The sequence below is a fragment of the Barbus barbus genome, assembly GCF_936440315.1.
Source record: "Barbus barbus genome assembly, chromosome: 43".
Classification (NCBI taxonomy): domain Eukaryota; kingdom Metazoa; phylum Chordata; class Actinopteri; order Cypriniformes; family Cyprinidae; genus Barbus; species Barbus barbus.
In genome coordinates, this window is record NC_136721.1 from 14,889,974 (window position 1) to 14,903,712 (window position 13,739).

Sequence of the window (13,739 nt, forward strand, 5' to 3'; positions counted from 1 at the left end):
TTTACTGGACTACCACTTTGGTCTCTGAGTGGTTTTGGGACACTTTGTAGATAGACAGGATTCCTGTTAAACACTGGCTATGCCAGGCTGTAAAACCATCTAAAAGAACAGAGGGTTTTTTTTGTTTTTGTCAGCAGGGTTGTCTACTCATTGCTATGTTTTCAGTATTGTTCATCAGCAAGATTAATGTTTTTACGCTATAATGTGACTATAATGTGTACAGAACATACGAGGTATCTCTAAATAAATGGCAGCAATGAACTCAGAAATACTGGATTTGCACTCTGTCACCTACCACTGCCGTTATAATACCTCCAGGGATCACGTGATTGATATTTCGAAGAAATAACTGCAAGGATTTTCCAAGTATATCTGGTTTCCCACGTGCTCCTTTCCAGTAGTTGAACTTAGAAATAAGCATACCGTGAATATATGTTGAGAAAGTTGTTTAACATACATTGTTTACTATATTTAGCTTAAAAGCGAAGAAGCGTCAGATATTTATCATTTGTTACCTAGTTTGACTGGTCAAAATGAAAAAGCTCACTGCCGTCGACTTGACTAAACTTGTCAAAGATTTCATCCAACTGGAGCATGTAAGGCCTTTAAATGTATATTTGAGATATTAAAATAAGTCTTGTGAAGAACGTTGTTATAAAAGCTCTGTGAGTTCTGAGGTAAATTACTGTTTTGTATGATTAAGAAAATTACGGAGATGAAAGGGGAAAATAATACTCTTGAAATACAGCTGGACGAGACTAGCAGACTTCTAAAAATCGCACAGAACAAAGAGAAACAGTTAATTGAAGGTAAGACAATTATGAGGTAAAAACAAGGTAAAGTTAGGCCTATTTACCACAGAAGTGGGTCAGACTAATCTCGACTGCCATCTAGCGGTGTAATTGCAGAAATGTTGAAGCTTTATGCCTTTAATTTGTGTTTTGGTTGTATATTTCTATTCTCATACTTAAACTGTAATGGTACCATTTGCACTCAAAAAGTTACAAATAAAAAAAATTCATTGTTAATTGTTGCAGTATACAGTATAACAATGCTGTTTATCGACATGGCTTTGTTTTCTTCATAGAGAGAGATACACTTTTGGAAACTGTCAAAGGTCTACAACAAACCTTACAACAACAGTGCGACCTCAGAGGTACAGAAATTATTAACCCAAATTCTTCGCTTAATATAATTTAATTCCCTGTCCAAATAAAAATAGGCTATTCACAAATAATCACTACTTTATCTAGTTGAAAATGAAAGGCTGAAAAATGAAGCTCTTCACATGAAGAAAGAAAACAAAGCTCAATCAAAGGTAGGCCTGGGATGTATTCAAATATATGACTGATGGCATAAGCATAAATGTAAAACGTTTTCTGTGTCTTTACTTGATTCTGCCCCTGTGTGGTTCTAGGAAAGCAATATTCGGCTTCAGAGGATTGCAGCTGAAATGAAAGCCCTACAAGATCAACACCAGAGGGAGTTGGAGGACTGTGATAAAGAAACACAAAGGAAACGTGAGGGAAAATCACAACACTTTTTACCATCCTTATCAACAGGAATAAAACCGATGAGACGCTGTTAAACATTTTGCAGTATTACACATTTAAAAAGAAAACATATCCATTTTGTTTTCAAAGTGGATGCTAAAGAGACTGAGCTGAAAGTGGCTCATGAGAGAAATGAATGGGCTTTGGAGGAGATGAGAAGGCAGATGAGAGAGAAGGAGAAAGAAATGCAAAGCCAAATAATTAAACTTCAAATGGAGGTAGAATTTAATTGGTTAACCTAGTTGCTTTGTATATAAATGGAAATTTAATCACTTTTAATACACTAAATGTTAGATTAAAAACATATTTTTCTTAATGATGTTCATTTTATATTTGTTTTGCATGATTCTACGTTTGTAAAAAAAAATAAAAAATCCTTTGCAGTTCGGAGCTAAGCTTGCAAGGGCCCAGAGCATGTCCACAAAGAGTCAGCCGCAGACACAAGCATCTGCTCCTCATCCACAGAATATCTTTAAAAGAGTGAGTCATACAGCCGCATTCATCAAAACACCTCAGAGCATTGAAGGATGCAAGGGTTCTGATCATACCTTTATTTCTTTCTCTATATTGAATCATTCTGTTTGTGTCTCCAGAAGCTCCAGTTCATTCAGGAGGAGAAAAACAAAGAGATTGAGGCTCTGCGTCAGAGGGTGAGAGAGTTGGAACAGCAGAACCTTCATGGATTGATGGACTCTCGTCTGAAGAGGAGGAAAAACTAAGACTTATTTGGATCTGACTGTTGATACGTGAGGGCCTTCATCCAACTGTTTGATAGTTGTACTTATTTTAAAACACATTTCCCTCAGAATACGTTCTAAATATTTTTCAGTTACGTTCTGTTGTGTTCTTAATTTCTGTGTGTGTGTTTATTGCCTTTCCACTATAATAAATGAACATTTAAGAACGTACAGTTGTGAAGACTGCTATATAAGAGGTCATTCAGAAGGGAAGGATAGGGCAGGTGACATGGACTTGCAGGAGATTATGGCCCAAGTGCTCCTGCAATGGTTCGGGACACCTGTAAACACAACCGCCGTTTTCAGATAAAGCTTGTAATCTCATCAATAGAGACAGCTGGTAATTCGGTGACACACACATGCACATGCTCACAATACACTCTCATGACATCAAATACTAGGAAAATGCTGGTTCATTCAAAGAATTGAACTATTGAAATTAATTACTGTTAAAGTACAGTTTAAATCACTCAGCAGCTTAACAGTTACAACAGTATATTTAAAGTAATTTATTTCATGCAGACATTATTGCATGCAACATTATCAGTGTTATTTTAGAAATATATAATTTAGTAAAATATAGTTTTTATTAATGTTTTAAATAAGCTTTTATTTTTTCAGTTTTCCTATTAATGTAATTTTGTTACGTGTTTTGTTATTTTCATTTTTTATTTTTACATTTTCTATTTTTGTTTCAGCTTTAGTTCAGTTTTAAGTTATTTTAATACTTATTAGATTTTAAAAAAGAAAAAAAAAAAAGAATAAATTTTGGCAACTAACTGTAGGTTTTTTAAATCAAATATTTATTCAATTTTTATCAGATACATTTCAATTTTACAGTACAGAACATTGTTATATTTTGAACTCATTCGGAAGATAATAAAAGCATATATTATACAGCATCTGCCTCATGCTCTCCAGAATGAGATTGTAAAGCCTAATCATTCACATTGAGAGGTTGACGGACGAGTAATAATCATATCAGCCAAACCCCTTCATGTGTCAAGGAGGTCCTGCAGTAATCTCATTAGTAAAGCTGTTACATAACGTCTGATCCTATACTCTGTACAGTCAGAGATCAGCCTCATTAAGATCACTGATGTTCATGTCTCTAATGTTTTTCTTCTGACCTCCTGTATGACTGTATCCCACCAGATCAAACATGACAATATCTCCCTTGAGTGCTTCAAAAGAATCAGTGGTGCACATGTTTGCTGGTTATCCACCCTTCTTTGGTTGTGGTTCTTGGCTTTTGTTCATCACAGGCATCGTCTAGGACAGCAGGGAGGATTAAGGTAGCTCTAAATAAAGCAGGCAGATTAGGAAACATGATACTAGCATGTTCTATTTCACTCTGACAGAGTCATGGATGGAGAGAGCTAAAGACTTCCCTGGAGACAGGAAAACTATCCATGAGAAACCACATCAAGGATTTTTATTACAGAACAGGAGAGATAAAATGAATGCCTGCACGTTGGTCATATGTAACAATGTAACTATTTTTTTTTAGTTTGGGAAAGAAACTAAATATTTTCGTTCAGTCTTTCGAACATAAAACTTAAAATATTTGAACATGTGGACATATTCTTTGACTTCTAATCGTATAAACAAGAAAAGCAGCATTGCATTGGACTACTACAAGAGCACAGCGGTAAGATCATTTAATTTGCATATGCTAATATTATGTATAGATTTAGAGTCAAAGTTCAGTTGGCATGCTTGTTAACTTTTACAATAAACAATATAATAGACATTATTAATGATTAATAAGTGTAAGTAAAACTGTTTATTTATGTGATTAGTGTTCATAAGATGTAATTCTATGTTCATGGCAGCTAATAACGTTCATAATGATTGTCAAATAACTATTTTATTTGCAGCTATATTGCGTAGTACAATTTTAAAGGGATAGTTCACCCAAAAATTTAACTTCTGTCATTTACTCACCATCACATTCCATCCTTGTATGAGTTTCTTCTGTTGAACACAAAAGTAGATATTTTGAAGAATGTTGGTAACCAAACAGTTACCGGTGGCCACTGACTTTAATATTATTGAAAAAAATTATGATGATGATGATGACAGAATTTTAATTTTTGGGTGAACTATCCCTTTAAGATCGGTTAATATGGATTTATTCCTCAATCTAGAGTTAGAATATCAGATATTTCCACTGTTATTGACATGCAACGCATATATTGGTTTCTCATTGCTATGCATACAAACATTGTGAGCTGTAACTAATTTTTTTTCTTGTTTACTGCTGGTTCCTGTTTTTCAGCCTTAAGCAGCTGCGAAATGCCTGCAAGGGCAAGTCAGGTGTTGCCGCAGGTACATCGCCACAATATTTACACTCTGACAGACAGCTCAGAATGTGCGTCAGAGACGGAAGAGGATGCAGACCCTTCCAAGCGCCTGACACCCCTGCAGAAGTTGACGCTGGAAATGTGCAATGACGAAGATACCATAAAAGAACTGACGGTGGGCAGAAGGGTGGGATTCTATAAAGTCCGCGGTCAGATCGGCTGTGGGAACTTTTCGAAGGTCAAACTGGCCGTCCACGCGCTCACCAAAGGTAGAAGAGATTTAGCATAATCTATCTGGTTTTGAATATACACTTGACTTTTTAAATCCAGATCAGAATTAAGAGAGTAAACGGATTAATGTGTAATGACCTTATCCTGATTGTTATTCCACATGCATGTCCTGTAGACAAGGTTGCCATTAAGATCATGGATAAGATGAGGCTCGATCTGCAGACCCAGAGGATGCTGTCTAGAGAGATCTCCAACATGGAGAGCTTGTATCACCCAAACTTATTGCAACTCTACGAGGTACTGGAGACACCAAGTCGGTTGTACCTAGTTCTGGAGTTTGCCGGAGGAGGAGACCTCCACACCAGAATCAGCTCAGGAGGAAAACTCTCTGACCAAGAGAGCAAGATTGTATTCGCCCAAATCCTGTCAGCAGTCAAATACATGGTTAGACCTTCTATAACAACATATAACTTTTTTTAAATCTGGATTATAGAAAACACACTGATAGTAAGTCATAGTAAGTACAGTAAAATGTACAGTAAAATTGGGTCAATGACATGATGGTCATTTTTCTCCAGATCAGTTAATTCAAAGACACATAAAAATGCAGTAAATAGTTTGAATACACCTCTTCTATGAAGAGCAAAGTTCTGCATTAAAATTTATTTTAATTATTTAAAGTAAAAACATAAAAAAGGAAAAAAAAAACAATTTTTACTTTTTTTACTTTTATAGTTTACCATCATCTTTTATTATGTCTCACTAAACAGTTTACTATTAATATATATTTTTTAAATTTAATATTTAGTTACACAATATTTGTAACTAATAATTCAAGACATTTGTGTATTGTATTGTGTAAAAAAACAAAACAAAATTTATATATATATATATATAATACTGTATTCATTCGGTACACATACGTACCGAACCGAAAGACCCGTACCGAAACTTTTCCGTTACACCCCTAGTGTGTCAGTGTGTGTGTGTGTGTGTATATATATATATATATATATATATATATATATATATATATATATATTATACTATATATGTATATACACACACACACACACACACATATATATATATATATATATATATATATATATATATTATACTATATATGCATATACACGCGCACACACACACACACACACACACATATATATATATATATATATATATATATATATATATATATGGTATAAAAACTAAAAAGAATTCTTAGATGTATTTCTCAATTAGATTTTAACAGATTTCACCCCCACCCCCCTTTTTATAATGTATGTAATTGACCCAAATAATTTTATTCACTGGATGAGAATGTTGAATTGTTGGCAATTTCTTGTATTTATATATCTCTGTTCATTTCAGCATGAGAACAACATCATCCATCGAGATCTGAAGGCTGAAAATGTTCTTTATACAACCAACTCCTGCATAAAAGTGGCTGATTTTGGCTTCAGCAAGAGGGTCAACAATCACAACCAAGCCCTAGACACCTTTTGCGGTTCTCCTCCTTATGCAGCTCCAGAACTCTTCAAAGATGAGTCTTACATCGGGCCACCTGTAGATGTGTGGGCAATGGGCGTCCTACTTTTTTTCATGGTGACTGGCACATTGCCTTTTCGCGCTGACACTGTGGCCAAGTTGCGCCAAAGCGTGTTGGAGGGTGCCTACGTTCTGCCAACCTGGGTATCAGCTCCATGTCAGCGGCTGATCAGTGGGATCTTGAAGCCAGAACCTTTGGAGCGATGCGCACTGGACCAGATGCTGGGCTGCGAGTGGCTGCTGCCAGTGGAACTCTTCCGGCCTATTCCTCCCTTATACCAACTCAACCCCATCCATCTAATAGAGGCCAGCCCAGCGGAATTAGACAGAGACCAGGAAGAGGTAAAAGGTATCCTGGAGAAACTGGGAGTCACTCAGGAACATATTGTCAATAACCAAGGAAAGCGCATTCGCAGTCCCATTACAGGGGTTTACCGCATACTACTGCATAGAGTTAAAAGAAACAATGGAGCCGAATCTGCACCTATAATCAGTGGAGTCGTCAAAGATCCTAAAAGAGACAGTCTCCGTGCCTATAGGAACCTACGGCACTCCTCAAAACTGTGTGTGCTTTCTTAAAGGCATAATTAATCCCTTTTATGCAGTCTTTTTGTCCATACTACAATGAAAGTCAATGGGGTCCAAAACAGTACTGGACCCCATTGACTTTCATTGTATATGCTCAAAATAACACTGCAACATTTTCAAAATATCTTCTATATGTGTTTCACAGAATAAAGAAGGTACATATTTGGGACAGCAAGAGGGTAAATGAATAAAGTTTTCATTTTTGGCAAACAAACCATGTAATCAGCCTAATAATATTGGAGTTGTGGCATTATCCTGTTAAAAGACAAATCAACGAGAAACTATATGCTAATTCTTATTAACTTAAACAGTACTTTTAAAATAGTTTCATTTCAGTAACTACTTGCACAATACATTTTATTTAATTGTATGTGGCTTAACTTGTGTTATGTGGCTACGTGTTTCAGTCAGACATCTTTTTTATTTTTTGCAAATAAAAATGTATAACATTTGTCCGCTTTTGCTGCTTTCTTCCATTTTTGTGTACAAACTTTCACTAAATAGCCCTACATGTTCAGTTTACAGGCTCTCTGTGCTTTCATTGAAGAGCTGCAGCAATCCGTGCAGAAGCCATGGGTGGTTTGTAAACAATACAGCGACTGACAGGGAGCCATACGAGTGCCAGCCCAACACTCATCCCCGCGACACTGCTTTCACCTTCCATCTGCGCTGCTTGGCAGATGGAGTAGCGTCGTGGCTCAGACATCTGCCGATGCAACAATGAGTTCCTTGTGCTGGGGCCCCCAATTTAACGGGACAGCGCGCTACTATTGTGCTGTAGTTATACACATGCAGATCACCAGCGGCTGCAGATGGCAGCTGACACGATATGCTGCCCTCAATCCAGAGTTACTTCAGAATGAAAATTTTAGAAATGGCTATTATTCACTGTAGACGTCAGTTTATGTTTAGAGAATAAAAATGAGGCTGGGGGATAGATATATGGCGACTACTTTTAACAAGTTTCTCGAGTAGCCTATTATGTCATTAGGAAATTGATGCATTTTGCAATGCCGTGTCAGCTAAATAAGTAGGCTACAAGTTATAAAACGACACAATTTACTGAACATCGAGCCTCGTTTTCATTCTCGAAATATAGCCTAACTATATCCATGACATATCAGATATGGTGTGTGAATGTGTTAAGAATGCAGTGTGTTTTCGACATCTGCTGAAGAGTGAACACATGACACAATTGTTCATTTTTAATACATTTATTGTTTTATGCATTATTGCGTCATTCCTACAATGCAAAAGTTGTAATGCAAAGTCTGAAACAACATTTAAATATTTTTTCTTACATTTTATATCAGATATTTCTAAAGTGAAACCTTTAGAGATTTTTAAGTTATTCCCCCACCCCCTTTAGCCTATGCCATTTTAATATTTCTAAAGTGAAACCTTTAGAGATTTTTAAGTTATTATTATTATTTTTTTATTTTTTCCCTTTTAGCCTATGTCATATTAATATTTCTAAAGTGAAACCTTTAGAGAATAAGACAATTCTGGAAAGTGGAAAGCACATTGCCGACAATAAGATACGTTATATTGTGCAGCAATTACATTTTTAAAAACGTCCGAGATGTTAAAGTCCATTTTTAAAAACGTTGCTTCGACGCACCGCCGCGTCCTCTGCGTGTCCAACGCTTGCGATATTTGCTCTGTGGAACAGAGGCAAAACTCGCTTCTCCTTCCTCTCCAAACCTCATCCGCACAAAGAATGAGGGCCATTGTGTCGCTCTCGTGGCATACCTGACCTCGTTCACATAAAGAATGAGGGTCATCTTGGCATGGACGGGACGAGGAACGACGTAGAACCGCGAGGGCCACTCGGGCCTGCCTCGCGCTGCCTGGACGGTTCAGCCTCCTCAGGAGCATCCAGGGATGTGGAAACATCAGCATCCTTGCTTCGAAGGATGAGTCGAGTATTCCTCAAGGATTACAGCATCTCAGCAGAGAAGAGTAAAGCTCCAGATCAACGCTCGGGCAGAGTGATCTCAGGAACCCACTCGTTATAGCTGCGACTTTCTTCACAGAACAGGTGAAGCTTCTCCAGAGCTGGATCCTCCCATGAGTCCTCAGCTGGGTTCTGTCGTGATGAAGAAAAATGCAAGTTTAGCATGGCACCCAAAACGTAGCAAATGCATATAGTGAGTGCTTTTGTTAATGAGTGCAAACCATTTTCTTTTGCACATACATACCGTGATAAGCACGCAGTGAGCATCCTCAAATTGTTCAGCTTTGTCACCAACAATCTCAGAAAGACTTTGCATGTCATTCACACTAACGATGCTGATGTCGTTGTCGAAACAGAAGGCTTGGATGAGAGTGAAGTGGATTTGGAGAGCGATGTCGCACTCAAACTCCTCATCCATCGCCAGGACGCAGAAAGACACGCTGTCTGGGTCACTGAAATACAAGAAAAGGCAAATTATAAGCACAACTTGTACTACTAAACCAATCGAAACGCTTAATTAAAGATGTTGCATGAAGGACAAAAAAAACCATTAGACAGCATACTCACACATTCATAACTTTGGCAGACTCGTAAACGCCAATGGTAAGGCAGTCGTTCGCTTTGGCAGAAACCAAAACTTCTTCCAGTGCTTTTCCAGTGCTGTGAGCTCTCTCGCTGGGCTTCTGGATGAGAACCTCCTCAAGAGTCATGATGATGCTGGTAGTAATTCCACAAGGAGCAGATAGCAGAACAACTGAAGCTGGATGTAATCCGAAAGGATTGGTGCTCTAATTGCGTGGGCTCGCTGCTTTTATACTCCCCTGCTCGTGGTGGATATGAAAGAAGCGCTCTCTGATTGGTTCGTCTGAATGGTGCATTGGTATGCTAATGTTATTGTCACACTCCGGCTCGTGGCAGATGTAATGTCACTTTTGAAGAACTGCATTCTTTAAATAATTATTTTGATCATTTCAGTTTTATCTTAACACCAAATATACGTTTTATGTATATTTTATGTATATATTTTTACACTATTTACAAAAGCATGTTTTATGTGTTTTAGTAATGTGTGTGTGTGTGTGTGTTTTTTTTTATTATTATTTTTAACTCCAGACCAAGTAGGTTATACTTGCACAGTTTAAACGTAGCCTAGTATCTCTAATCACTCTCTTTAACACATTTAAGTAACTTTATATAGGCTACTTGGAATACATTTCTCTTTTAGACCTAGGCTTTGTTTGATTTAAATATTTAGTAGGTATTTAGCAATTTAGTAAAGCGAAATAAAATATTAGCCTACAGAGAATTAAATTACATTTCTACAAGCTATGTTTTCGCCTAAAAATGGTGAAAGTGAGCAAATGTGGATAAGGGATCGCATCCCCCCGCCCTCAGCGCAAAAGACAGGTGGAGTGTGGCCATCTGTGGACACTGAAACGGCCCTATTGTGAGTTCAGAAACTTCTATTATTAGACGCCTTTACAAATGCAAATAAGATGCGCGTGCCATGACGCCCCGCTGCCCAATCTGGCCTGCTACAGCCACGGACCCCGTGATCAGAGGCAACTTTCCAAATGTATAGGCCACCCTGAAAATTCAGCAGTATTTATATTCGTATATTCTCCACGTGCTGAAACATTTGCATCTTTAACGCATTTAATGATGTGCGTTTAGACTTGGTTTAAAGTCGCTGATATTTTGGTCATTTTATTGACAGGTGGTTTTAAATCTCTACAAAGATAATTTGGGGAAAAAATACTATGTAATGAATCATGTAAAAACATCAGAATCACTGATCATTACGAATGCACACTTATATGGTAAGAAAGAAAGGAGTAGGTTATTTGAGAGGCTCGAGATAACAGATTGACGCTGACTGATGCAGGCCTATTGTTTCCCTGCAGAACAGGAGCAGATGGAGAGGCCTCACTTTAGGATGCCCCCATTGACCCCTCGCAGCCCAGCAGCGCATATGACTATTGTGTGCAAGTTTTTTGTGTCTAGAATGGTGCATAGATTCAGATAAACTTTTGGTTAAAGTGGAGCTGCAGATGGGAAAAGTACAGAATGTAAAATTACATTTAATATTTTGCAAGTTGAGTTTCATACATTCAAACGATATAAATTATAGCCTAAAAACTTAAAGAAATAAAGAAAAGAAAAGAGAAAACGCACTTGCAAAATACAGAACGTCCTATAGAGTTTAAATTAGTGCTTTATTTACACAGTACAGAGCACACACAAAAAAAGAAAGAAAGAACTGGTTTCAAATAGCAAACACTTGCAACGAGTATAGATGCATTGTTCTAGTATCACATCTGCAGTCCGGGCATCCCGTCCCTGCCCCCCTTATAGTGCGCGAGAGTGACAGGTGTTAAGGCAAACCTGCTCGAGCGCAAAGCAGACTAATCTGACAATTGCTTTTACTTAGTCCCTCCTGCAGCTGTAGATTAAGACAGTCATCTGTTACAAAGCCATTGTATTTTTCTCTATATCATCAAGTCAGCCAAAAGTTTGTTCAGATGTGTTGAAGATTTAAATAAAAGTTGCATGCATAAAGAAATATAGGCCTATGATAGACACATTAAACAAGTTAAGGCTATTGATTCTAAATACAGTTAAGAATATTTATATCACGTTTATTATCGAAAGGCACCATAAAACGTGTTTGTGCCTGCAGCCATAGATAGAAGTCTCAATTGCTAAATACAGCAGAAATTTGCTCAGCTGATCTTTTATCTTCCCCCATCAGCAGATGGGGAGTGTTTCCATAGCAAAAGAGAAGCAAGTCCAGATGCCACGCGCCGTAAATCCGGTCAGTTTTGGGTATGCAAATTAGCCACGCGTATGTGATACAATCAGCAATAGGTAATAAATAACCTTCAGCACATAAAATCAACAGCAAAGGTTTGGTGAATTCACCCTGTGATAACCATATTTAACCATGTTTGTTATTAATAGCCTACATTTATATAAACCACTTTGCTTAACTCTTTTTTTCTTTTCTAGAGAAAATGAAAACACTAAAACTAAAACGTATAGGCCTATATGCCTAAATATTCGCAGATTGAGCAATGATGGAATGTATAGGCATACGTGTTGGTTAAGTCACTCATAATGTATTTATTGATTGATTGTATTTTGATTGTTTCAATATTTTAGGTTAAAATTTATATAAGGAAGGTTATTGTAGGTTCTGAAACTAGTCAGCGTTGGACACCATCAACCTTTTTACATTCATTAGCCTAGCTCATAAAACAGTAAAAACATTTCAATGAACAACATTTATTGACAAAAACAGTAAACCTTAATAGCTTAAATGTTTAAACTTATTTTAGATGATATAATAGCATGTCACATCGCAAAAAAAAAAAAAAAAAACATTTCTAAACTACTAGCCTATCTCTGTCAGCTACCCATGCAACATGTGCGCGTTACTTCTCAGCTTGTTGATATTACGCCACGTCTTTTGAGTAGAAAAACTTGGTCTATTTAATTAGCACAAAAGTGAAAGGATCAGAGATTGATCCTTACTTACAGTTCATGTCACGCATGTCTAAAGGCACGCGCCTTGGATACGCCCATTTCTTTATTGTTCTGAACAGCCAATCAGAACGCGGGGTACAAACGCGTGCCACTCTCCCACTATAAGTACTGGTCGCGTGTCAGCTGGAAACTCACAACTTATTTCGCTCCGCTCGAGTCACTACTGTACCTCAAACACAGCTACTGCCTACTTTAATCCAAACCAAGATGGTGAATGAAGGAAAATCTCTTGCCGAAGCCCTGCTGTCTGCCAAGGCGGAGGGTCGCCTCACTGTTGGCGTCTATGAATGCGCAAAAATAATGAACGAGTAAGTTTTTTAGAGGAACGCCTTCCATGCGATAGCTAATCCATGTCTATTTGAGCATTTTATTATGGTACTGTTTGGGGGTAACTCATTTCAAACCAACTTTTGTTTTCACAGGGACCCTGATAGCGTGTCATTCTGCCTTTTGGCCACTGATGATTTTGAGTGCGACATCGCTCTCCAGATCCATTTTACTCTGATCCAAGCGTTTTGCTTTGACAACGACATCAGCATCGTCAGAGTAAACGACTTGAAACGTCTCAACGCTCTTGTTGGTGTCAAGGGTCAACTTGAGGACGCTCACTGTGTCCTTATAACGGTGAGAATATGTTCATATCTAACATTTAAGTGCAAGAGCAAGTTAATTTCTCCCAAGACTTGGTTTTTAAAACCCCTCTTCTCTGTTTTAACAGAACCCAGCTGAGGACTCATGGGAGGATCCAGCTCTGGAGAAGCTTCACCTGTTCTGTGAAGAAAGTCGCAGCTATAACGAGTGGGTTCCTGAGATCACTCTGCCCGAGCGTTGATCTGGAGCTTTACTCTTCTCTGCTGAGATGCTGTAATCCTTGAGGAATACTCGACTCATCCTTCGAAGCAAGGATGCTGATGTTTCCACATCCCTGGATGCTCCTGAGGAGGCTGAACCGTCCAGGCAGCGCGAGGCAGGCCCGAGTGGCCCTCGCGGTTCTACGTCGTTCCTCGTCCCGTCCATGCCAAGATGACCCTCATTCTTTATGTGAACGAGGTCAGGTATGCCACGAGAGCGACACAATGGCCCTCATTCTTTGTGCGGATGAGGTTTGGAGAGGAAGGAGAAGCGAGTTTTGCCTCTGTTCCACAGAGCAAATATCGCAAGCGTTGGACACGCAGAGGACGCGGCGGTGCGTCGAAGCAACGTTTTTAAAAATGGACTTTAACATCTCGGACGTTTTTAAAAATGTAATTGCTGCACAATATAACGT

General features: G+C 38.1%; 4 protein-coding genes across 6 annotated transcripts; 3 read left to right on the forward strand and 1 right to left on the reverse strand.

The window, feature by feature from the left end:
• The first annotated feature begins 299 nt into the window (after nt 1–299).
• Nucleotides 300–3,030, forward strand: ccdc152 (coiled-coil domain containing 152). Of its 2 annotated transcripts, none has more exons than XM_079405792.1 (8): nt 300–596; nt 704–809; nt 1,088–1,156; nt 1,254–1,318; nt 1,418–1,520; nt 1,644–1,771; nt 1,938–2,033; nt 2,147–3,030. In XM_079405792.1, the coding sequence occupies exons 1-8, from the start codon at nt 534–536 to the stop codon at nt 2,270–2,272; spliced, it is 756 nt and encodes a 251-aa protein (XP_079261918.1). In that variant the 5' UTR covers nt 300–533; the 3' UTR covers nt 2,273–3,030. The 2 variants fall into 2 exon arrangements, with proteins under 2 accessions (XP_079261918.1, XP_079261919.1); XM_079405793.1 differs by having other exon boundaries at nt 328–596; nt 749–809; nt 2,147–2,459.
• A 590-nt stretch (nt 3,031–3,620) lies between these two features.
• Nucleotides 3,621–7,421, forward strand: nim1kb (NIM1 serine/threonine protein kinase). 2 transcript variants are annotated; one of them, XM_079405491.1, is made up of 4 exons: nt 3,621–3,941; nt 4,572–4,865; nt 5,003–5,271; nt 6,205–7,421. In XM_079405491.1, exons 2-4 carry the CDS (start codon nt 4,589–4,591, stop codon nt 6,958–6,960), a joined length of 1,302 nt encoding a protein of 433 aa, XP_079261617.1. In that variant the 5' UTR covers nt 3,621–3,941; nt 4,572–4,588; the 3' UTR covers nt 6,961–7,421. The 2 variants fall into 2 exon arrangements, with proteins under 2 accessions (XP_079261617.1, XP_079261618.1); XM_079405492.1 differs by lacking the exon at nt 3,621–3,941 and having other exon boundaries at nt 4,527–4,865.
• A 1,523-nt stretch (nt 7,422–8,944) lies between these two features.
• Nucleotides 8,945–9,636, reverse strand: LOC306861999 (growth arrest and DNA damage-inducible protein GADD45 gamma-like; the record flags this gene model as incomplete). The annotated part of the gene is made up of 3 exons (XM_079404565.1): nt 8,945–9,058; nt 9,171–9,378; nt 9,494–9,636. The coding sequence occupies 3 exons, from the start codon at nt 9,634–9,636 to the stop codon at nt 8,945–8,947; spliced, it is 465 nt and encodes a 154-aa protein (XP_079260691.1).
• A 2,833-nt stretch (nt 9,637–12,469) lies between these two features.
• On the forward strand, nt 12,470–13,304 carry LOC306862434 (growth arrest and DNA damage-inducible protein GADD45 gamma; the record flags this gene model as incomplete). The annotated part of the gene is given in 6 exon segments (XM_079405241.1): nt 12,470–12,515; nt 12,518–12,604; nt 12,607–12,647; nt 12,650–12,780; nt 12,895–13,096; nt 13,191–13,304. Coding segments are annotated over 6 exon segments (621 nt in total).
• Between the last annotated feature and the right edge of the window lie 435 nt (nt 13,305–13,739).